Below are 26,667 nucleotides of genomic sequence, written 5' to 3'. Positions count from 1 at the left end.
GGTTCTGCGACGTGGTAATGAAAAAGTCTGAAAAGACTGGGTGCTCTGTGGCACTTGGGAAGTGTCCCGTAAGTTGGTGGCACTTCTGGAATGGCACCTTCTGATGAGGTGAGACAATCAAATAGAGTGTGCGGCGTATGTCACACTTAAGGGCGTTCCCAACTTGGGAGACGCTGGAATGGGCTACCTGTAGGTCCAATGCAGGTGCACGGCACTTATGGAGGCGTTCCTTGGTGGAGTGATCCAAAATGGTGGGTACTCTAATGAATGGGCGTTCCGTAGGACGGACACGCAGGTAAAGGGCTACCTGTACGTCTGTACAGGTGCGCGGCACTTCAGGAGGCGTTCCTTTTTGAGACAGCACTAGTAGTGCTGGTATTGCGGCACTTCGGGAGACATTCCTTTGATTGGGTGATACGGGATAGCAGATACACTAATGGATTGGGCGTTCCGTAAGGACGGACACGCAGGTTTGACAGCACTTAGGGCTGGTATTGCGGCACTTTGGGAGGCGTTCCCTTGGAGTGTTCCGAAGGATCACTGACCCTTGTACACGGACACACTAATTACTTGGGCGTTCCGTAAGGACGGACACGCAGGTAGAATGGCTACCTGTACGGCCTGTACAGGTGCATGGCACTTATGAGGAGGCGTTCCTTGTTTGGAGCACTGGTATCGTGCTGGTGTGCCCCGTCGGACGACACTACATGCAGTATACTCAAGTATACTGAAGTGAAATGGTACTCTGTTCGGGGCAGAGTGTAATGGTGGAGGAGAGAAAGCAAAAGGTGGGAGTACTCAGCAGCCAGTCGATGGACAGTGTCAAGAATTAGTGGCACTGAAAAATGGTAAGCCCTGACGTGCACTGGTGGTGGCCAGTCCTAGACTGGTAGGCTTTCTTGTCTGGAAGTAATGAAGGTTGCGGTGGCACACTGTGCGGTTGGTGCTTGCGGTATACGCAAGTCTTTTGTGATAAAATGAAAAGACCACTCGGGCAACGACAGGTAATGGTAAATTGAAAATGCTCAGTCCTTTGCTGAAGTACTCGATAAAGGAAATAAATGCTTGCAAAACTGCAATGGACACAGGTGCGTACGTATCACGCTCAATGTAAATGAAAGACACAAGAGACTAAAATAATGTTAATTCTGCATGCTATAAGTAATGGGTGTAGTACTCTTGGCTTCGTGAATAATAGGCTCTCTCTCTCTCTCTCTCGGAGAGGGTGAAAATGATATATGAATGAACTCCCTTGTATTTAATTGAACTAATACTTTTAGTTTTAATACGACGCAACTTGCGTTAAATGATTTACTTACGTTAACGTTTAATGAAAGAATTGCTTTGAATAAGGTTTATGAAAACGATAACGTACTAGCGATGAACGATTTTTCGTTACAGGTAGCGGCTTGCGCTTATGAAATGATTTGCGTTTCAATATGAATTTTACAAAAACGCATTTTACGTTAACAATTCTTGTAATTTTACTCTACTTTTAAGGTTTACGTTAACTTTACGTAAGGATACTAGGTCCCTGTGACAAGTGTAATGACGGTAAGGATTTTAAGACGAAAATGTTAGCAAACATTTGTAAAAAGAGGTTACGTTAAGTCCGAAGTGGAATGAAACTTTCGCTCAGCGAGCGAGTGAGCGATGCTAGGTGAAACGTGTGAGCGGGTTGGGCAGCGTGTCGTTCAAACAGCTGATTCTCTGTAAATGCAGAGGCGATTTACAACACAAAATTCTAATTTCTTATTCAAGGCGAATTACGTTAATTTCTCTGGCAGAATGATAGATACTAGTACTGAGATTAATATTATTTACGTTAAAACTTCGAGACTTACGTTACTTTGCTTAAATCGTTGAGATAATGCTTAAAGGGATAAAAAACATGGCTGCCGCTTTGAGACTGAACATTGGCTGGGAAAGCACACGCGCGAAGCTTACCAAAGCTGGCCAGCTTGAGCGGTTACCAACACTTGGAATGAAACCTACGTTAAAATGAATTCCCCTAACCTATCACAGACAAAAGAATTGTACACTTCTTTTGCCGTAACTATTAGTAGAACACTCCTAACTAGCTAGGCTTTCTCACACAACAATAAACCCTGGCAAAGCACTTCCTAGGTTGATCTGGTACTTTCTGGCATCTATCTACACACGTGTTAGTGTCTCGTCAGAACGAAAACAATGCAATTTACAAAATAGAATTCACTTGGCGCTCTGGCTGTTACAATATAATAATATTTCTCACTTAACACTTATTTAAAACACTTCGTAATAAAAATACTTAAACGTACCTTAAGCTAACATTGGTAATAAAATAATCATATTATATGAATGGTTTACCTTACCGTGAGTCAGTGTCTTCCGCTGCAAGTGTGCTATGATATGCGCTTTTGTAAAAACATTTACATCTTACGTTTTACAAGGGATAATGTAATTTACAAGCTTTTTTTTAAGCAAGCCCAGATTCGATGCTGGCAAGCTGTCGTCATTGTTACGTATGAGCCCGGCCTTGAAAGGACTCTGATACGTAAACAGGAAAAGTTGAGGGAGAACAAAGTGAATTGCTTGAACTTACCGTAAGAAAGGATTTAAAGTGAACATTTACTCTAGAGGAAAACTCAGCTAATCACTTTACAGCTATTTATTTACAAGAGGCTGCTTAACAGCCAAGGGTTAAGTAAATGCAACGGGTCCCCACATGGACTAATAATATCTCTCAAGTGAATGATAGCTGGCGCAAAATGGAATTCACGGGATAAAGCTGGTTTCGAAATCTTGCGGTAATGCAACACTTGCGAGCTAAGAGACTTGACACGTGACTCAGGGAATCTGGAAAAGGGTCCCAGATTAGACCAAATAAAAGAAAAAAGGATTTCTTGCACAAATTACGATTATTCAGTTCTCTAACACTGGGGCAAAGGAACTCTAATGTTTCACTGAGGTATGCACTGAAGACTTCATTGGTCTGGGACGATCACACAAGGGAAACATGCGGCCATGAGGCAGTGAGAAACAAAGGGATATTCAATGGAGCAGAAGTTTGAATTGGGAAAATGGGGAGTAATTAGGCACTAGGATGTAAGGGACTGGCAATATGCTGTTTCACAAGACGTACCTGGATGCCATGTTCAGTGTGGACCTTTATAGAAAATGTGGCGCCCGGCTTTGTCTCAGGTCTGGGTCTCTGGCGCGCCAGTACGCCATGGATAGGCCTAAATGGAAGGCGGGTGGTCGGACATCCGTCCGAGGTCACGAACTGGAGCTGTCTGAGGTCGAATCCAGGTGTTTTTCATGGGTGTTGGGAGTCAGCTTAACCCCCCACGAGCAGGGCAATCCTGGAAACAGAACATACAGCCAGCAGAGGGTTCACAGGAAAAAGAGCTTAAGATATAGGCCTAAGAAGTACCAGTCTGCCTACATCCTTCCCTTTGAGATACGTCCCTGAAGCTGACAAGAGTCTATTTTCCCCCAACTTAGGAAATTCCTACATCTGGCAGGCTAGCTTTGGTTTCCCGCCCAAATCAGCTGATATTTGGAGGAATATGGCTGCCTTTTTACAACAAATCAAAATAATTACTTGAACTGCCTGGGTAGACACGAAAGAGATCGATAACGCAGCAATTTATATAAAATAGATATAATAGAATATATAATCTACATAATAATTTTAATTTAAGGTAAAATATATTTTTTTTTATATATTTTTAGGAAATAAAAAAAAAATAGAGAGATATCGATATATTATATATGTATATATATGATTATATATCTATAAGATATATATATAATATAACTATATATATTTTAGGGCTTGTTTGCCTTGTATAATAAGGCGCCCTATGAGGTAATGTTAGACTTGCGATAATCTTACGCTAAGTCGGTTGGTATTGCACTTCCATATTCATGGGAGTGACTTGGGGTTTGTAGATCACTTACGAAGTCAGGATTATCTTCTTGTTTATGACGACGATGTGTTAAACTCATGATGATTCGGTGAGGAGGTTCTTGTAGAAAAACACAAGTATAAAAATATATATATTCTTCTTAGTTTACATGGTGAAGATCAGGTATGATTGTACAAGTCTTCTAATAACGATAGCTTGATCGCTTCTGCCAATGATGATGGCTACTTCTATTCTCTCTACATGATAAAGCTTAGGTAAAGAGATCAGGTCTTCTAATGACGATAGCTAACTCTGTTCTGCTTGTCTACCATCTCTGTTACAAGTTATGAAGGAAGCAGATAGTAGTTCGAACATATGAACATACAATCAGATGACATAGTTTCATACGAACACACAATCAAAATGAGACACGCTACAGATCACGTAGGCCGTTTGAATTATAGGTCGCGGTAGTTGTCTCAAGCAGGGAGCTTGGACTAATGTTTATAAACAATTGAATGACTACAGGTGACGGCATGTTATCTTAGCCTACTTTTATTCTATATACGTCATCTTTAGCGTCTCTAGTCTGATCACATTCCTGCAAGCAATCTGGTTGACCTCTTTAGTTTTAGTCTTTTATATATATTGACTAACATTCCATATTTTTATTATGTAAACACTTACATATATATATATATATATATATATATATATATATATATATATATCATATATAATAGCCACGGTGCCACAATGCAGAAAATCTGTATACTCTAAATTAGAGACGAAAAGTGACTATTGTTGTGGGTACAAGGGGAAAAACGTTTTTATGTAATATGTCGTGCTCTACTACTTACTAGTTGTCTATATAAGTTACTTTTAGATGTTGTTATATTTCAGTGAATTCATCACTGTATAGATTGTCCCTCTATATCTATGGATTGTATCTCGTTAGCATATCTATTAAAGTTACATCTGCTGTCAAACTAAGCTAGCGAAGAGATTGAAGTTATCATCAAACGATTATGAGTTATAATATGCTGTGTCATTTTCATCACATTTTTGTTTTGAGTAGGCTATTCAGATCTTCAAGACCGTTCTCACTTCCTAGGAAATATTTGCAAAATTTCGCAAACAAAAGCAATCATGAGCAACGAGTACCTATTTGGTAATGTATATATAAATATATAAAATCACACACTGGCACCTCTTTCAGGCACGTGTAGCGGCAGCAGCTTTGCTGCGTCAAACAGCCGGGCCCGCTCGCTCCCAGTGACAGCGAGTCTCAGCCTCCCAGACACTCCGAGACCCGGGAGCGTGAAAGGTGACAGAGTACGCATCGCTTTGGTTGTATAAGAGTGCGCCACCTTAGGCTTTCTGACAGAAACTACCGCAGTTGACAATGAAGTGTCCCGAAGCTAACTTTTCAGAGAAGGCACATCGAAGTGACATGCAGCTCTACCAAGGTAAAATGGACATTTTGTTTGCTCCTCTGCTCTGACTTAGCTTCCAGTTACTTGATCGTGTGAAAGCATTGATTCAGGCCCTTCCCTGCACCAGTGCATTGAGGGCGTAGCTGCATAGGCCTTCACTCTCCCCATTTATTGAAATCAGATTAACAACAGGCCATTCGAGAAACGTTCATTCGCAAATATCAGCGGCTTGTCTAGTCAGAATAATATTGATTGCAATGGTGACATAACCTGAAACGATGTTGACACACTAGCGTGCTTTTGAAAATGTTACATTTGTTGTCACTTAAACCACATAGCCTAGTAGCCTAAAAACCTTTTTTGTAGGTTCCATTCTAGCTAGTCATTTATTCAATTGTCACTTCTTGTATATCATATACCATTGTGCAATCTAGTTTAGTGTATTAACTAGTTAGTTTTTTATGTTTTTGATTTGATAGTCTAGCCATATCATATTTTAGGCTAAAACCTAGTTTGGTTGTCTTGAATATCTTCATCGTCAAGTAGGGGAATTTAGGTTATAATTTGATAAATGCTGAAGTAAGGCTAGTCCCCACGACTTGAGCGCAACGTATAATAACGTTGAAGGAGCTAAATGTGTAAGCTTTAGTTGCTGGAAAGAAAGTTTTTGATAACGATAGTAATGCGAGACACTGTGTTTTGATACTCCATTTGTTATCATGGTTAAACTGCTCGGTTGCTAATCCCAATGTAGTCTCTCTCTCTCTCTCTCTCTCTCTCTCCTCTCTCTCTCTCTCTCTCTCTCTCTCAGCGATGTATAACATTTCGTTTATTTTCTCCTTCAGATTTTATCCTTTTCTTGTTTTCATAGTTTTGGTTTTAATACCTAGACATTCTGTCTTACAACCTCCCCACTGGAAATCGAGTATTTGTCTTGCTGGCCTGTGTTTTCAGAAACTTAGGACTGCTTACTTTTGCATGCATGGTACCCATATCCTTGTCTGCAGTGCCCGTCTGTATAAAGCACTTGTAAGAATCCTCATAGGTTGGAAGTGGCTTCTCTTTACCGTGTCAGTTTCCGGTGTTGGCTTTCTTCTTGGCTTTGGACTAAAATTTTGCCCTTCCTCCTTGCTCAGTATGCATCCATCATATCACTGAATCTCCGTCATTGTGATTCGATCATTTTCGGTATCGTGCCCATCTCCAGGAATCGTTATAAGTGCGAATTGTCCTCGCCTGTGTTTCTCGATTGCTTTGTGAAAACCATTGCCACGCTAGTTTTAGACCATGAATCAGCCAATAAATCGTGAAATCCATCCTCTGTGTATCTCAGTATACACATTCATCACTTGACTCGTCTCCTTTAAGTTTTTTCCTTACCTTGCATTTTTTTTTTTTCCATCATCATACATTCAGAATCCCCTGCCTTCTTTTGCGTTTCTCCCATTATCGCCTTGTCTGCGACATTGGCTTCACTTCCTTCCGGTATCCTCAGTTTTCGTCTCCAGTATACCTTATTCACACTTAGATTGATTTAAACTTCAATATACGATCGTAAATTTGTTTGAACATAATTTGAACATGATTAAATGCCCTTCTGGATTTATTGAAACTAAATGCCTTCGTCAGATTATGAGCAGTTCCTTAGGGTTGGGAGATAGGTCATCAGGAGCCCTTATATTATATATATATATATATATATATATATATATATATATATATATATATATATAGATTTTATGTGGAAGAATATTCGAATATTCTAGGAGTTTCGGCAAGATGTGTTAGCCTTTGAAATCCTGATGTGGTACTTACTTTACGATCCTAACATCTGCTAAACGCACTCATCTTGAGATGCTAGTCCAGTTACGAAAGTCTGTCATTTTCCAACAATTAACCGTCTTTTTTTTCTTCTTTTTTTTCATTACCTTTGGCTGTTGGAATTGAGAATTATGCTCCACTCCCCGTTCTTTTGTTATCTTTTCTGGGTCCTTTTTTAATGAGCAGAGGTTTTCCCCCTCATTTGCATCGAAAGCAAATCAGCTGTCATTGCTGACTGACGCCACCGTCCTCTTGCTCCTTCGGTAGTCCCTGACTCTTTTGCCCTCAGCCTGCATTGTTTAACTTTGTTTCATTTTCTCTTGTTGATTCTACTATCATTGTATTCCATTTAGAATTTTTTTTACTTTACTCACCCTTTAACTTGTCAGTGGCTCTTAACTTTGGCCGAGATAATGAGCACGCAGCCTCACGGCGTTGAAAGGGAAAGGGCTTCGTGAAGCCTCGGCCTTGCCCTACATCGTACTTGCAGTGGGCTTGAATCTGTGTCACCCGACTGATAGTGCAGCAGGACCAGAAAAAGGGAATGAATAGGAAATGGGCGGATTAATCAGTGATGAGTAAAAATAATGGCGCCTCACCAGTGGAATGAAAACGAGTGAAAATTATTTCACGGTCTAAGCATGTGTGGCCGAAACAAAAGAGAGTAAGAAGTGATGCTATAGTAAACTTAGTAACGGTAGGAAACCATGTGCACTAGAAGATAGTTAGCAAAGAAGTGCGGAGGCGTGTCAAACTGACTCTTTCGTTCAATCGTTAAAGCAGTAAGTTTTTTGAATAATACTAAAATGAGATCAACCCTTCTTGGCAGCGCACATGGAGGATTTTGACAAACTATACTCGGTTTTTTTTGCCACCAGCTTACGGTGTTTGCGTATGGTAACACTGCATCCCGGGCTTTAGATAGTTACATTCAGCTTACATTCAACAATAATAATAACCCTACTTAGAATATTAACGGTGTAATTCGCATACCGTAAATTATTAAATCACTTTTCAGTTGCAAATGTACGTCCAGATATCCTTTTATTTACCTAAAACTTACACACAGCGTAACTATCTAAAGCCCGGGACGCAGTGTTACCATACGCAAACACCACAGGCGGGTGGACAGACGGGAAAAAACAGAGTATAGTGTCGGATTTAACGGATGGCAACCTGATCACTTGCCCCGCAGGATTAATATCCACACTCTCACCGCCCCCCCCCCCCCCCCCCCCCCCCCGCCATGAATATGAATAATAGAAAATAGTTGCCTTTCAATGAAACATCACCAGTAGTGAAATTTGCTTAATTAATGAGTATTTTAACAACAAAAATTGTAAAACAACAAAAGAAATATATATGTATGTGCATACATACATACATGCATGCATACAAATATGTGTGTGTGTACAGTGATGCTCAAATCTCATGCGACATGACTCCATAGGATTTCGTTCAAAATTCACTAACTGGCAACCTAGCATGCTCCATATTTATCCTCTATTTCAATGCGAAAACGCGAGTATCGCATACGCTAAGGCCATAATATGTTTCATAAGAGTGAAATCTGTCACATATTTGAAAATTGTATGAAAATGTCACGTGAACACAAATTTCAGAAAAACCCTTACGAAACATTTTCAAAACTTTCGTTCACTCATTGCTGAAGCATTTGACCAAAACAATGTCGCTATCAAACCTCAGTTCAAATGTTAAATAAAAAAATAAAAAAAAGTAACATTAATAATGCTTCCAAAGCAAACATAAAATTTGAAATAGTCCTATTTGATTGTTTTTACCCTAAACGCTGAGAAAATGTAAATATGTATATACAAAAGTAGAATGCGCCCACCGATATCAACGTGTGAGGGGAGCATGTGTGACGTATCAGTGTCGGTGCAACAACAACCACCTGGTATATAAGTAGGTCTACAATGAGTAGCGACCATTAAATTATCTTGAAAACATTTACTTTATGTGTTTAAGGAATATTTGGATTTTCATACATAATTATTTGTTATCTTTCTTAACATTTCAAAACTGATAGCATACTAGCAAATATTCGCTTATTTGTCAAAGCCAAGATATTATTCTTAGGCTTAGGTGTTAGATTTCTTTACTTTACGCTTAACATTCACATCTCTATATTAACAATTTCTGGCCAGAATGCAAATGAGGTTATCTACACATTCTTGCACTTCAAGTTACCTTATGAAAGAATAAATTATACATCAAAAGCGAGCAGGACTTTTAAGAAATTATATTGTAAACCAGTTGAAAAACCAGTGTTCCATATGCCTTGATATTAATACTCATGATATTTCGATTATAGCCATCTTCTCCATATAACCAAATCATCATCATCATCTTTTATTCTTCAAAGAACAGGTAATCTCTACAAATAAAAACATTAGTAAAGATTACATCTCAGAAAGCTTAGATTATTTTTCTAGGCTTATAAATAATTTTGCAACATACAGGCAGCTTAAGCACAGCCTGAAACTTCAACATTCAAAGAAAACTGGTCGTAATTTATATTCCTCACAGAACAGGTGATCTCTACAAATAAATTCATGAGTAACATTACATCTCAGATGGCTTAGATTATTTTGTAGGCCTATAAAACATTTTCCAACATACAGGCAGCTTAAACGCAGCCGAAAGCTTCAACATTAAAATAAAACTTGTTTTAATTCATATTCCTACATTGAAATTGTTGAGCTTATTAGGTCTACTGTCATAATGCTGCAGACATGGTTATGTTGACCAGTCCGAGAAGCATGTTAAGTGTGCTTTCATTGCTGGCACCGCTAACCTTATCACACCACACTTGAACTGAGCAACGTAAAGATAAAAAAAAAAAATCAATTCAAATCACACAAATTAAGAATTATACTAATGCATAAAAGGGATCATATCTATTTAACCATAAGGAAAATAAGGCTAGCAGGGAATTCACAAACTTCTCGACATGAATGACATTACAAATGAAAAAAAAGAAAAAATAGCACTACAAAAAGAATCATGTCGCATGAGATTTGAGCCCCACTGCACATGTTACAGTTATATATATATAATATATATATATATATATATATATATATATATGAATAATAATCCTAAGTGGCCCCCCTCTTCCCCCGCCAATGAAAGATTTCTAGATCCCCCAATGACAGAAATGAGAGCTTTAGGTAGAAAAGCTAACGGAAATGAAAAGACCGAACACGAAGTGGAGATGTCGCATCATTTGAGGATTAACCAGTGTGCAGGTAGTATCAGGAAAAGAGGGATGAAAATAGCTGCAGCCCGCAATGCAGAAAGAGGGCAGTCGATCGACCCTCTGAAAAATAAGCGTCAGCAGTGATGTCAGGTCCAAAATCATGTTACAAATTAGAAGTAGGAAATGCTGAAGGATCTGTTGTGAAACGAGATTGTCAAGAAAGGACGACGATTCAAGTAAACTCTGCAAGACAATTTGAACAGAACTTAAAATTTCTGAATCTGCCGAGATGATGTTTAAGACAGTGGTGTACGTACATCTTTATCTTATTATCATGATAACTATAGTTGTGATGCCAGTTCTTATCATTTCATGGAGAACGGCTTCGCATTGGTGTGCCTTTGATGATACAAAAGTGTTTTCGATCATAGAGATAGTGACCAACTAACTTTAAGCTATTAGTTGATGATCTAAGATCAAGCTAATCAGCTGTTTCCGTACTTTCCTTCCTCTCTCTCTCTCTCTCTCTCTCTCTCTCTCTCTCTCTCTCTCTCTCTCTCTCTAGGTCGGTCGGTTTCACTTGTGCAGTTAGGGGAAAAGCTCGAGTTCGTAAAGATCACATTAAGGAAATTAATTTACTTAATTCTATTAGAGTAGTTTAATTAATTGATTTCAGACAGAAAGTCCCCCGACCGTTCTCTTTCCTTTAGGTCTGTCTGCTCCTCTCAGTGGCTTTGCGCTTATATCGTGTGGCCAAGCCAACTCTAACCCTAAAGTATGCCGAGGATAATGGGATGTCTTCCGTTATTTGAAGATCTTAATAGAGTAATAGAAAGTTGTTTTTTATGGAAAGAATGAGAGAATCATTCTTTGTGCATTTTTGGAGCAAGATAAGTGTCTATACTGATTTGGTGTTTCACTTTAATCATTCTTTTGGCCATGTTCCCTAAAATTCCAAGCGACTGAGCAGCATTGCCAACCGGTTGGGTGCACGATGTTACCAACTGTGTTGATACCCAAACCCTATGTACAGGCAGAATTACCAACCGATGTGACTCAGAATATGTTACTAACTGGTTTTACCCAGATTTAACCAGCTTTATCCGGCTGTGTTATCTTGTTAGCGTACATTTGAAGTATTTGCTAGTCACTGGTCAAGATATCTGATAACTGAAGGCCAGCTATCAGTGATATTTACACCGTGGGGTTACAGTACATAATGATTTTGTAAGCCTTAGCTGACATCAAGTGTAGGTGCAGATCTAGTCTATTAATGATATCACTTAATACTATTATCTGTCAAGTTGTATTAAGCAGCTCAAGATACCATTTAAGCATAACTTTGCTGAATCAGTGTATTTGCCTGATTGTTTAGTATAAATTTTAGGCTAATAAGTATTTTGTTTAAAGTGCAGGCTCATGGTATGCTCAATTATTGTTCCTCTTTAAGGTAACTAAGTAGGATGATTGACCTGTGTCTTTTTTTCTTTATTTTTTTTCATATCGTGGTCCTGTGCAGAAGCCCTGTCATGGTAAGGTGGTTCTTAATGATGAAATCAAACTATGTCTCTTTCACTCTCTCTTCTTCCCCTTGTATTGCTCCCTTCTGACTTTTATTGTATGAAACTCAGTTAACTTGTCAAATATTGAAATTTTCTTGTGATTTGTTTGTGTCATCTACTTTTGTTGACTTTTTCGTACCTCTTGTGTGTTTGTTATTCATTATCTTCCTTTTACACTCACATAGATGCGTTTATGTTACGTGTTTGTTTAATTTTCACTAGTTTTTGTGTATGAATACTTACAGACAAGCTAAAGACGCATTTTTTAAAAAATTTACAAATGTATGCCGTTACCACAAACTTATTCGTGTCTTTTGACTTACATCCATGGGAACAGTACAATAGCTACAAAGATTTAGGTGTTGGAGGCTGCTTTGATGCACATACGTATATTTTTTTTATAGTTTTCGAAAGGGGTTTATAAGTTAGTTTTTGTGTGAATGAGAGAGAAAAATGAGAGTAAGACTAAACCGAAGAGTGAAAATAGTTAATTTCCATGGTATAAGTGTATATAATATGTGTGTAGTATGTACAACATGTAAATCTTGGAGATCCATTGGCTGGAAACCTTGTCTAGTCAGCCGCTTTCTCAGAGAACTCGGGTAAGATGGTGGTATGTATCCTCTTTCCAAGGTTTTTGAAGAAAAGGACACTTTCAGTGATTGAACTTAGTGTAAAGTTATCCTGGAAGCTGGGCCTTTTCTTGAAATTGAGACCCAGTGAAACAAGACACAGATACAAACCTGAGACATTCATACCAGGTGGTGTTTACTCTGTGCCTCAAGGAAGTGTTGGCAGTTTTGTGTTGAGTGGTTTCAAAAATCTTGTAAAATCGGAGTACCACTGTTTGTGTGCTCTTTATTTATGTAAGTTAAACATTACTTTACCACGGATAGAATCCACAGTTTCAAGTTCAGTGCCCAGTCCAAACAAGCTTGGAAACAGTGTCCCCCATTCGCTCCCAAATGAACGAACACGTACCCGTTGAGTAAATCCCTGGCTCATGTGTCAGTTAATGTATTTAATTGTTTATTTATTATTTTGTGAAATTACGATCCTTTAAGTGAAAAGTACCATTTGTCAGTATTTACTGAGGAAAATCATGGTTATCTGCACAAGCATTTCAATGTTTTCTCAATGTAACTACTGTAATTACACGTGTATCAATGCGTTGACCTCTGCTACTGATGTTTTGCAGCTATATTTTTCTTTCATGTTTGTTGATTGGCCTGTAGTAGCCGAATGAAGAGGGAGAAAGGGGATTTCTTGGAATAATGTAGAACAAAAATGAAACATTGAAGAAGCATGATTCATTTGATCTTCCGCTACTGGACCACTATTGATTGCATTGCAGGTCTTTGAACTTAGACATTAAAGGACATTTGTACCTTGATGCTTTTTATGAATCACGGTGATGTGATAAGACTCATAATGTGGCTAAATGCGACAAAAGCACCACAAAGTCATCAAGGTCGAGGTGGGTTGATACCGACTCTGAAACAACGAATACCTGAGCGCGACAAGCTTTGTAGGTGAGAGGCGTCGTTAACTTAATCCTCTCGCGATAGCCTTGTGGGTAAAAGAGCCTCATTGTACGTCCTAAATTCTTGGTTCCGTGGTTCGCGCCCATGAGCCGACGATTTTTTTATCAACTAAAAAATTTCCCTTTGGTTAACATATACAAAAATTTATTAATTCCGAAGTATAGCGAATTAGATGTTGAAGGGCATTTGTAGCTTAATGCGTATAAATGAATCACGATGATGTGATAAGACACACACTCATACATACGTGTATATATATATATATATATTAAATAGGAAACAGGAGTAATTGAAGTGATTACTGAAAGCCCAAAAATAGATGTGCCAAGGAAGATACCCTTAAGCAAAAGAAAGGTCCACAACTGTGCAAGACTGTGGCACAGTGGCTATGGCACAGCCCAAGATAGTGAACGCATAACTTACCCAGTGCTTAAGAAAGATGCTGCGAGCCCAAGAAGAGCTCTGATAGGGAAAACAGGCCAGTATAGAGCAAATGAAGTGAAGACTTGGAACGTTTTCAAAGGAAGAGGTGAGTCTGCGTTCATTCACTGTTTCATATCAGCTTCTGATATAATAATATCCCTTTGTAAAACTTCATTACACATGGAAACTAGTTCTTACCTGTCCGTTAGTTCTGCATTGTCTTGCTTTCATTCAGACTCTTCGTTTCTTTGATTTGATGTCTGCTTCTGTTGTGGTTGGTTACACACCAGAGTGGAAGGAGTCAAGATCGACGTTTCGTCTTTGGGTTATAGTAAACCATTTGAATAACATCTCTCTCTCTCTCTCTCTCTCGTCTCTGCTCTCTCTCTCTCTCTCTGTATATATATATATATATATATATATATATATATATGAATAACTTGATCACGAAGTATATAAAACGTGATGCTATGTATAAATAAAGGTTTTTTGCCACGAAGGAAAAAAATGAAAAAGCGAGATAGCCAAGTACTTTCGGTCCTGTTCGGACCCTTTACTGAGGCCAACTGATTTTACAAAGAACAACATAGTCAAAAGAAGGCTTAATATACAAACTGACACTACCAGATTAGCCATAAGGGCGATTTTCACTCTACAGAAAGGAGGGGCCGCCAGAGGCTAGCCACATCTTGAAGGATACCCGCAGTAAACAAATGATTCTTCCAGAAAACAGTACCTTCAAGGTGTGGCTAGCCTCTGGCGGCTCCTCCTTTCTGTAGAGTTAAAATCGCCCTTATGGCTAATCTGGTAGTGTCAGTTTGTATATTAAGCCTTCTTTTGACTATGTTGTTCTTTGTAAAATCAGTTTGCCTCAGTAAAGGGTCCAAACAGGACCGAAAGTACTTGGCTATCTCGCTTTTTCATTTTTTTCCTTCGTGGCAAAAAACCTTTATATATATATATATATATATATATATATATATATATATATATATATATATATATATATATATATATATATTATATTATATTCCACTCGAGGATGCTGCTTCTCCTCTTTGTGACATTTACATAGCATCCATGTTGCACAAATTGCTGAGGAGGATTAGATGCTGCAATATATTGGATGAGGATTTTTTCGTCTGAATTTAGTTCTTGGGAAGAAAATAGAATCTGTCAGCAGACATGAATGAGGTTGCCACGAGATTCAAGTTATTAAGCTTTTTGGCAAGCAGAAGAAATTTCATTTGTCTCATGTATTGTAGCCAAGATTTAGGTGGGTACTGAATAGGATTGTCTTCTCGTCATTGTGTACTGGAAGTTAATAAAAAATGAAAAAAAGAAAAAAGCTTGTCATCTTTGCCAGCTCCCTATCAGTTACTTGGAGTTCCTATCAGTTACTTGGAAGTTCGTCACAAACTCTCGAAAGTTCTGTTGCACGTGTTCATGTACGCAGGAACAGAGTAGACTTCATAATCTCAGATAATCAGACCACCTGGAGATGTCTTGAACAAACAGACATGGGCGCCCGCGCATAGGGGCAAGAGTCTGCCTCAAGGTTCATTGCTGAGTCGTTGGCTCTTTATTATGTAGATAAATGGCATGGGCTTCTTGTGAATGGTTAGCAAAATAAGAAAGTGACCTCGGATAGGTATCACTGCAGACACGTACTTACAAGAAGACTTGGAAATAATAAATGAATAGTCAGTAACCTGATGTTCCTTTCAACTCGGAAAAATGTTAGGTTATGGCCATAGGTCATAATAAAAACATTTCTGTTAAATGTAAACAACTGGATAAAAAGATCAAGGGTTGCCATCAAGAGAAATGACTGGAAGTAAATATTAATAGTTTAGTGCTGCAGAACACCATCTGTTCAGTGGTCATTCAAAATATTGACAGATATAAGTAAATAACATTGCAGGGGTCAGCTTACTTAAGTAGTAACCGAACTAGGTCCAGTGAATGGACACTGGAACTAATTTGTTTGTACTACAGCCTCTGTGCAAACTTCTCTTACAAATTAATCTCATCTTGGAACAAAGCCTCAGTTGAGGTTATGAATAATAGTACTACTACTACCAACCAGTTCAAGAATAGACCAGATATATTGATTGACACATTTGATAATTTTAGGTGCCCCTTAAACTGGACTAGAGTTAGTCGTTGAGGCGCACGCTCTCTCTCTCTCTCTCTCTCTCTCTCTCTCTCTCTCTCTCTCTCTCTCTCTCTCTCTCACAACAGCTTCTATATGGTCTTCTATATGGTGGTCATGACCCATACCTTACTCCGAGTGTTAGATTCCATCTCGGTGAGGTCACTGATCTTAGTGACCATCAAAAAGTATTTAGTGTCTAGGAATAGGTACTATCTATAGTATTCTTTATACAGCTCACTGTATCGGCAGGGAGTGCAAAAGTTTCTTTAGAATGTCTCCTAGGACTCAGTAGTGTTGCTTTTGGTCTTTATACCTTCCATATGTTCCCTTTCTGACTTATTTAAATTTTTTAAAAAATTAGTAGTGTTGCTTTTGATCTTCAAACCTTTTATATGTTCCCTTTCTGACTTATTTAATTAAAAAAAATTTCAGGCTGCAATTTTTTCTCCCAAGAGAGTCCTGAAATTTTATTTGGATGTCTGATTAAACAATGGTAATTCGAATTTGATGACTTTACATTCACTATGTAGTATTATGCAGTATTTTGCTCTACATATGCTGTATGTGGAGTGGTCGCTTTCCAGAATGAATTTTATTCTGCTGTGAAGTGTTATTTTCAATTCTAAACATTGGCAAGTTCCTCATGTCATTTTCTCTTCATTTTTACTTTATTGTTTATTCTTTTATTGCACTACAAGCCTTGACAGATTTCATGAGTCTAAGTTATGTACTCGTGTAGCAACTTGAGCGTGTTTGTAGTGTACATTGGATTAGATACACATTGCAACATGTAATTTGTACTGTGTTTGTACACTGTATTTCAAAATTTACATATTGTGTATATTTAACTATTCAATATAAACACATACATATTGTATTATGTTTAAAAAATCACAGTAGATGCACTTGACTTCATAAATAAGCGAATACCACAGGAAATGATAGTCAGGAATCCAAGCGCTTTCGTCTTTATTCAGACATCGTCAAGGAGCTACTCAGTAGCTCCTTGACGATGTCTGAATAAAGACGAAAGCGCTTGGATTCCTGACTATCATTTCCCGTGGTATTCGCTTATTGTATTATGTGCGTGTTTGCGAAGTTGTGAGGTCGGAAAGAGACAGAACTGAGTACTAACTGATTTATTATGTTGTTGGAGATTATGCTGGCCTTATGCCAGCACGGGCTCTTGTTCATAGAGCAGCCCGTAGGCCATTTATTATCTGGGCATGCGGTATATGTAGCAGTGTGGGGACGGAAACGGAGTGCCGACCCTGTCCCTCGCTACCCGCACACGGACAAAGGAGAATTTGTGTTTCTTGGCAGTTAATCAAGTAACAATAGTGAAAGATTTAATGGACATACATTGATGAATTATTTATTGGCGAAAAGACCAGGAAATTCTACAAACAAATATAAACGTGGTTCTTGATGCTTTCCTAGGCGAGATACAAGATCATGAAAAATGGGTAAAGAAGGTCTTTACAAGTACTCCCCCCAAGGTAATTGTTAATAATTAACAATGAATAATTGGAAGATTTGTACAATGTTAATCACGATATCTTGTTGGTATCAGGACCTGTCCCTGACTTCTTGGTGTCTGTGGTTGTGGGGTAGTTTCGACTGTTGAGTCATCCAGCGGGCTTGTCAGTCGGGAGGTGTCCTTCATCTGGCCCCTGGGACAACCTCGACCTCATTTTGGGATGTCAATTTCTTCATTCGAGGTCTTGTTTTGTGGAGGAATTCTTTGACGTCTGCCGGTCTCCTGGGTTTTGTTATCCATCAGGAAGGCTGGCTTCAATCTGTCGACGGATACCCAGTATTCCCACCCGTGGACATTGACGAGGTAAGCCTTGGACGTTCTTGTGATAACACAGTATGGTCCTCTGTATAGTTTGGTCAGGGGTGGGTGGTGGCTGTCGTCACTGAAGAAGACGTGTGTGTGTAGGTTCTCACACCTTCTGGGCTGTAATTGTGTGTCCTGTCTGCTAAAGTCTTCCAGCAGGGCGCGGCGCGACCCCCCTCGCTATTTTCCTTAGTCTTGGAAGGGGTGTATCTTTCTTGTCTGGTTCCATAGGGAAGAATCCCTCTAGCACTACCAGCACTTCCCTGTAGACTTTTTCTGCAAGAGATTCCTCGCCATTCGCTTTTGGTGCTATCTGGAGACCTAGCAGGACCCAGGGCAGCTGTGCCTTCCAATTTTCGTCGGCACACCGTGCCATCAGTGCTGCTTTTAATGAACGGTGAGCCCTTTCCACCGTTCTGTTGGCTGCGGGGTTGTATGTCGTCATACTGTGGAGTGATGTCCCCATCAGGTGTGCCAGATAGACCAAGAGTTCTGACAGGAATGCCAAGCCCCTGTCTGTAGTTATGTTATCCGGCACACTGAAACAGCTTGTCCAACTTGATAGTAGGGTTTCCACGCAGGCACTTGTCGATGCTTCTGCCATCGGGTTTGCTTCTTATAGAGTGGTCTATGACTGTTAAGAGGTATCTGGCACCCCCCGATTGTGGCAGAGGTCCTACGATGTCCACATGGATGTGCCCGAACCCTCTCTGTGGTTGAGGGAAGTCTCCGATGCCTGATTCCTTGTACCAGGTGATCTTGCTTGTTTGGCACGGTATGCAGCTCTTTGCCCATTTTCGCATGTCCTTTTTTTATCCCGTTCTACACAAACTCTTCGGTCATCAGGTGCGTTGTTGTACCTCCTGATGGATGGTTGAGGCTGTGGATGATGTTGAACACCTTCCTTCGTGATACAGGTATCAGGGGGCCAGGGGAGGCCTATGCTGTTGTCGCAGTGTCAATCCGGATTCTCCTACTGGCACGTCTTCCCACTTCAGTGCGGTGAGTGCCGTGCTGTAAGCTGGTGTTTCAGGGTCTGCGGCCCTTTCCTTCGCCAGGTCCTCATAATCAATGCCGAGGCGGACTGAATTTATTTCAATCCTTGACAGGGTGTCAGCTACCGAGTTTTTCTTTCTGGGGACGTAGCTGATTGTGCACCCGAAATCGGAGATAATGGCCAAGTGCCACTGCCGTCTTGCCGACCATGCATCTCCCACCTTCATGAAAGCATGTACCAAAGGCTTGAAGTCTGTCAGGATGGTAAATGGGCTGCCATTTAGGAGGTGCTGGAAGTGTTGCATAGGTTGGTAGATTGCCAGCAGTTCCCTGTTGAATGCACTGTAGCTGGTCTCCAGCGGCTTTAACTTATGGGTAAAGAACGCAAGCAGGCAGGAGGACCCGTCTACTATCTGCTCCAGCACAGCTCCGCAGGCGACATTGGTGGCATCGGTGGTAAGTCTCAGGGGGGTGGTGGGGTCTTGATATGCTAAAGTGGTGGCTTTGGCAAGAGCTGCCTTCGTTTGCTCGAACGCCCTTTGCTGCGGCATTTCCCACGTCAGTGCTTTTGGCTTCCCCTTCAGCACCTTGGCCAGGGGATACATATGGGTGATGTCCGGCACAAATCGTCAGTAGTAAGGTATTTGATCATTTTGGTGTAGGGAATGTTTTTCACTGCATCTACCTTGGAGGCCATGGGGCAGACGCCCGTCGGGGAGACCTTGTGTCCCAGGAAGTCTACGTTCTCTACACTGAAGGAACACTTTGTCAAATCTGACAATCAATCCGTTCTCTTGAAGACATTTCAGCACAGCCTGTACATGTCTAGTTGCTCTTCTGGGGATCTGGAGATCAGGATGTCGTCCATGTAGCAGACACAGAAAGGTAGGTCCCCCAAGATGCTGTCCATCAGGCGTTGGAATGTGGCCCTAGCGTACCTGAGGCTGAAGGTGTAGTAGAAGGTGTATGTTCCAAACGACGTGATGATAGCCATCTTTGGGATATTGTTGTGATGCACTGGCACCTGAAAATAAGATTTAAATAGATCCATTTTAGTGAATATTTTAGCCCTGCGTAGGACTCTTGTCAGGCCCTGTATGTTTGGCAGGGGGTAGTGGTCAGGCATTGTTGCCAGGTTAACCAACAGTAGTCCCCACAGAGCCTCCAGGAACCGTCTGGTTTCTTCACCATGTGGATGGAGGACGCCATGGCCTTGATGCCTTTTTGCAAATACTCATCCTCTCCATTTCAGCGAAATTATGACCCAGGATGAATATTCTGCTGGTCTGGTTTCCATAGCAGCGGATGGGGCTTCCGTTTGCGGCTAATAGTGTGGCCGTGGTGTTGGGTAGGTGGTCACGGTCCTCCCTTGATGACAGAAAGACAGACTGCATCCAAAGCCCCAAGATCGCGTCGTGGATGAAAAATCCCACTGGTTGGGGATTCCCTGTCGTTCACAGCCACTGCTGTTATGGGTGGCCGCCCTCTAAGTTTTTTGTGAACGCACTGGGAGCTCTGCAGTGTCTGGCGTTCTTTCCGAATCTTCAGTGGAAATAACAACAGGTTGGATTCTACCACGTCCTCTGCTGCTGCAGCGGCATCTTTTCTCTGTGTATCATGTGTGTCCCCTCTTCGACCTTCTCTGCTGTCAGTCTGCAGGCTGCAGGTGCTGCGGCGTGTTTGGAGGGCTTGATGGCCTCATGGAGTTTTATGTGCAATGCTCACCAATTTGTCCATTGGAAGTGTGTCCACCTCCATAATTTGCACCCTCACCTTCTGTGGAAGGCGCTGCAGGTATATTTCTTGCAATAGGCTGATCTCCCTTCTTCCATCTTTGTCGAAGTCCGGCAGCATCAGTAGATCTCATAGTTCGTCCTAGGTGTCCTTTGGCGACGCATCCCCCAGGGGCTGGTTCAGGTCCAGGGGGCGTTGGGCTCTCTCTCTGGGACAGCCATGGAGTATATCTCGATGAGCTTTTTGCAGAGGTCTTCGTATTTGAATTTTTCTGTCCGTAAGTCTAGCCAAAGGGGGATTTTGTTGAAAACCTCCATGGCAGCGTCATCATGGTGATACGTCTACTTTGGTTTCTTCGTCCGTGACTCTGGCTACACGGAAATGCACGTCAGCCTGCAGGAACCATGATGCAGTATTTTGCCCCAAGAACGGCGGCAGTTTTGTTGCCTGAGTAATCGCGGTTTAGAAGGCGAGAAGGGGATGCAGAGGATCTGTACGTCCTCGGATCGACTTTCTACTTCAGTGTCTGACATTTTGACTCTCACCACTCACTGAAACGCGAATTAAGTGCTGTATTTAGTACATTACTGGTGTGCGGGGTTTGCCAGAAGTTAAAACTATATGCCGTGTGGTTCAGTTAATGATTTTCTTAATACGGTTGACGTGAAACATAGATGGCCGGGCCAGACTGTTCAAACACGCCAGAATGCACCTGAGGAGGTATGCTGTGATTAGTCCATTAGTGGTGTGGGTGTTTTTCCGAGGAAGGAGCTTTCAGGAGCTTCTGAACATAAGCGCAGCCTTAGTGAGCCTGTTAATGGCGAAGCCAAAACTGCTGTTTACCGTCACTCTGAGGGTCACCAGTTGTGAGGTCAGAAAGAGACAGAATTGAGTACTAACTGATTTATTACCTGGGCATGAGGTATACATAGCAGTGTGCGGACGGAAATGGAGTGCCCGACCCTGTCTCTCACTACCCACACACAGACAGAGTAGAATTCGTTTCTTAGCAGTTAATCAAATAACAATAGCGAAAGACATAATGGACATACATTGATGAATCATATATTGGCGAAAAGGACAGGAAATTAATTATATAGTATAATATATATATTATAGGATATATATATATATATATATATATATCTATATATTATTATTATATATATAATATATAATATATATGTGTGTGTGTGTGTGTGTGTGTGTGTGTGTGTGTGTGTGTGTGGTTCTTGCTGATTTGCTAGATGAGGTACATAATCGTGATTAATGGGTAAAGAAGGTCTTTACAAAGTATATTGGATTAAATACAACAAGTATGTATGTATATGAATGAATTGATGTATGTTCTGTAATAGCAGATAATGGGCTATAGTGAAAATATCTCATAAGGCAGTAAATATTGTTATTCTCAACTCATCAGCAGCACCTCCAAAGGGTAACCAAGCTTATCTCAAAAGTTCTGTGAACTTTAAAGTCCTTAGGGCAGAGTAGCTTTGGTGACAGTCAATCCAAGCGTTACTTAAATGCTAACCTATATTCCCATCTGGTGCAGCTTCTCACATCAATTTGTTTGTGCATTGGACAGGTTTTTGTTATTACATTCTATTAGAAGCAGTGGTGAATGTGTGGTGCGTGTGGACTACGCATTCACCGTCACTTCTAATGGAATATAATAAAGATAACCTGTCCAATGCATAAAAAAAAACCGATGTGAGAAGCTGCACCAGATGGGAACATAAGTTAGCATTTGTGTAACGCGAGGAATGACTGTCACCAAAGCTTCTACTGGACGCTAGGAAAAATAAATTGTAAAGAGCACTTGTAGTTACTGCCTGGGTATCTAACAAACAAAGACTGTTCCATAGACATTTTTTTAGCATTATGTTAATCATAAAGATTTGATACCTATACTATATGTATCCCCAAGTCTTGGCTGTCTTAACACAGTGTAGACTGTTTCTATGTGCCTTCCTTCATTCTCTTACTGTTTGTTTTGTCTTCTCATTCTTCTTTCCCTTACATTTTTAGTTATTGTAAGTACTATATTGTTTTTATGTTGTATTCTGTGCTTCTAGAAACAGCAAGCACAGAATTACTTCTGTATGTATTTTTAAGACAATTTTTGTTTCATGATTATGTAAGTTTAATTCTTTTAGGAGTATTATGCTCAAGTTTGTATTACCTTTACTGTTTAGTACAGGTAAGAAAGTATGTACGTATGTATGCATTATTATTATTATTATTATTATTATTATTATTATTATTATTATTATTATTATTATTATTATTATATATTGTTGTTTTCGTATTGAAAAGAATTGCTGCATCTGATGAGTTTAATTTGTAGTATAAGTCCTGTCATTCTTCCTAATTATATGTTCTCATTGTTTCTTATGGGCTGTAAGTAACTGTCCATTTACATATATATATATACACACACACACATATATATATATATATATATATATATATATATATATATATATATATATAATATATATATATATATATATGGGGGTTCACTGCAGAGTGAATTAGATATTAAAGGATATCTATATCTCAGTGAGTGCATATGATCATGGTTATATGATAAAATTCATATATATATATATATATATATATATATATATATATATATATATATATATATATATACACACACATATATGAATTTTATCATATAACCATGATCATATGCACTCACTGAGATATAGATATCCTTTAATATCTAATTCACTCTACAGTGAACCCCCCATATTCACGCACTCCAGATTCGCAGATTCGCAGACTTGCGTATTTAACAGATTTCTGTGTAACACATACCCCAATTATTTGCAGAAAATTTGCCTATTTGCAGTATTTTATCAGTTTTGTCATAAAATGCACTTTTTGTGATAAAACTATTAAAAAAACCAGGTATAAACATTTTAATAGGTTTTTCTCGAGTGTTAACAAACAAAATAAGCAGTTTTAACTACATATTTGTGGGTTCTAGGTATTCATGGGGGGCCTGGTACCCATCCCCCGCGAATACGGGGGGAACTCTGTAACCAGAATTAATAGATATTAGATATTAAGGGACATTTGTAGCTTAATGAGTGCATATGAATCACGGTGATATGATAAAATTCATAATATGGCTAAGTGCTACAAAAGCACTACAAAGTTATCAAGGCCAAGGTGGGTTGATGCAGACTCTAAAACAACAAATACCTGAGCACGACAGGGATTTGTAGGTGAGAGGCAGGGTTAACTTATACCTCTTGTTATAGCCTTGTTGGTAAAGAGCGTTACTGTACTTTCTGAATTCTTGGTTTCGTGGTTTGAGCCCATGACCCGAAGAATTTCTTATCAACTAAAAAATTCCCCCTCTGTTAACATATGGGAAAAATATATTAATTCCAAGGTAGAGCAAATTATATATATATATATATATATATATATATATATATATATATATATATATATATATATATATATATATATATATATATATATATATATATATATATATATATATATATATATATATAGTTGACTCCCACTATTCGTGATCTTGCAAATCATAGACTCACTAAGTTCTCGGATTTTTCATGTGGAACCTATATATAAATTTTTTGTGGGAAACTTGTTATTCGTCCATTTTTTCATTTTTTCTTAGAGCCGTATTCTTTATTTTCTTATTATTTACTGCAATAACATTAAGTATTATTCTACAGTAATAAATAGTACAGACAGTCCTCAGTTATCACAATGGTTCCGATCCCGGGGGTGTGCTGATAAGCGAAAACCGCCATTAACTGAGACTGTGATTTATGGTGCTTTTGGTGCATCCTTATGGCGCTGATAACCGGAACTCGTCCCGTTATGGCACCATAAATCACCGATTTTATGGCGCTAGATGAGTGCCATAAAACCGGATCGCCGACAACCGAGTCTGCCGATAACTGGTGACTGCCTGTACCTAATATACAATGGGTAGTACTTTTAATAATAATCATGTGGGTACTCACGAGTGATGCATGTTAACTATAGATCATGATGGTGAATTACCTGTGCAGCCCAATGGATGATGATGAAGATATGACCGCACAGCAAAGTAGAGGAGTTTCATCTCTGAGCGTCCCTATTCCCCTTCTTCAGGAGGCTTTTCGTCAAGGGTTTCAGGAGACTGTGTCATGTTTAGGTAGTACTTGTACATTTTCATGAAAGTGTGATGGTTGGGCTTCATGAGATAATTAATGCCATTGGGAAAACGAGTGGGGAGCTTTCCCAGAGTGATCCCATGCCTCTTATCATCATCTGGAGCTCTTTGGCTCTCCTGAGAATTTTATACGTCTTGAAATTCTCCAAAATTTTCCAACTTCTGGGGGATAGAGAACAAGGGCGGAGAATTCTTCTCCACCAAGGGCCATCGCTAGGTTTCTACCCTCTTTATATTCCTTCTCTATGAAGAAGACGGCACTTTCTTTCACGCCGTAGCGGGATGCTACTTCTCCGTGACTTTTGCCCTCTTTTGATATTGTAACAATGTCTACCTTTTCCTTAAGGGTCATGATCTTCCTCTGGCGCTTAGGCTCCTTGCCAAAAGCTTTAGAAGCAGGGTGTTAAGAGCTCAATTCCAAAAAAATATGCTTAGTCCGTAGTACCATACACAAAACATGCTCAACCAAGAGATATGCACCTGGGTAGAGATCATGGGTCATTTTCTTACATCAGTAGTGTACACATGCATACATGCATATATACATAGTTATACACAGTATGCGCATAGCAACATTGATATTCTGTGCATACTGTAAATTTTATAGATATTTTGTTGTGTTTTAAGATGGTTTTAAAATACCAGTGTTTTAGGATGGTACGTAGTATTTAGAGCATATCTAAAATATATACGTAGTTTGTAGAAAGATGGGACTACATACTACTTACCACAGTATGTCTGATGCCGACTATTTTCGTTACTATACAGTATATTTTTGTGACGACTGTATATGTAAATAATTTTTTATGCTGAAAAAAAGATTTACTAATTTTCAAATATTACCATACAATAATACCCCAATCTTATGCGAGTTTAGTTTCCAGACCTCCTCGCTCAGGTAAAATTTTCGTGTAAGTTTGGCTATTAAATGCTTATTTCTTGAGTTAGCACTCTTAAATGTGACCGTAATCATGCTCCCCAAGTACTAAACTAACTTTTAAATGACATTAAAGTTACTGTAATTTCATGTAAAAGTTAACTCTGTACATTACCCTTAAGAAAAGAAATAAATTTGGTAAAATTATAGGAGTGTGTGAAGATTTTTTAGAAATCTCTGCTTTATTCGTCTCTTTGTCTTTGTTCTGAAATTCCTTTCCATGAACAAATTGTTATTTATTTGGACCAATACATCTCTTAGTTATGTGTCTGTTTGAGAACAGAGCATTTACAGTTCTAGACGGTGAAGATAAAATTACATCAATTTAGAAAAGAGAGAGAGAGAGAGAGAGTTGTTCTTACTTGAGAGTGAAATTATTTGTGAATTATTACAGAGAGAGAGAGAGAGAGAGAGAGAGAGAGAGAGAGAGAGAGAGAGAGAGAGAGAGAGAGAGAGAGAGAGAGAGAGAGAGAGAGAAGTACAACAATCCACTGACCTGCTAATGGCAACACTTCCCCACTTGTCACATTAAATTGACATATTTGACAGCTCTGGCTTTGAGCTTCTCATGAGTTTAAACAAAAGATGAAGGAAGTTATTTTCATGAGAATTTTGTAAATACACTTATATTGTTATTATTTGGTCTATCACAGTCATCCTATTCGACTGGGTGGTTTTTATAGTGTGGGGTTCTGGGTGGTATTCTGCCTCTTTAGGAGTCCATCACTTCTCTTAGTATGTGCGCTGTTTCTAGAAGCGCACACTTCTGCTTAAGGCCTGGAGCTACTTCAGCATCTAGTTTTTCCAGGTTCCTTTTCAGGGATATTGGGATTGTGCCTATTGTTTCCATGATTATGGGAACTTCCTTGAGCACCTTGTGAATGCAATGG

The 26,667-nt window shown here is 39.4% G+C and overlaps 1 protein-coding gene across 7 annotated transcripts in view; it reads left to right on the top strand.

The window, feature by feature from the left end:
- The first annotated feature begins 5,127 nt into the window (after positions 1–5,127).
- Positions 5,128–26,667, top strand: part of LOC135201642 (vacuolar protein sorting-associated protein 4A-like) — a 76,552-nt gene continuing 55,012 nt past the window's right edge. For 2 of the 7 annotated variants that reach the window (XR_010311569.1, XM_064230735.1), the window contains exons 1-2: positions 5,130–5,362; positions 11,893–11,905. Coding sequence is in view for 4 of the 7 variants with exons in the window: in XM_064230735.1 (XP_064086805.1) it covers positions 5,299–5,362; positions 11,893–11,905 (77 nt within the window). In the remaining 3 variants the exon portion in view is untranslated. Of the gene's footprint in view, positions 5,363–11,892; positions 11,906–26,667 lie in introns of all 7 variants that reach the window. The other 5 variants (XM_064230738.1, XM_064230733.1, XM_064230736.1 and 2 more) reach the window with 5 other exon arrangements.

This window comes from Macrobrachium nipponense, chromosome 28 (genome assembly GCF_015104395.2).
Source record: "Macrobrachium nipponense isolate FS-2020 chromosome 28, ASM1510439v2, whole genome shotgun sequence".
In the NCBI taxonomy this organism is placed as follows: Eukaryota; Metazoa; Arthropoda; class Malacostraca; order Decapoda; family Palaemonidae; genus Macrobrachium; species Macrobrachium nipponense.
Note: the sequence above shows the minus strand (reverse complement) of the source record. Positions and strands in the feature narration are given on the sequence as shown.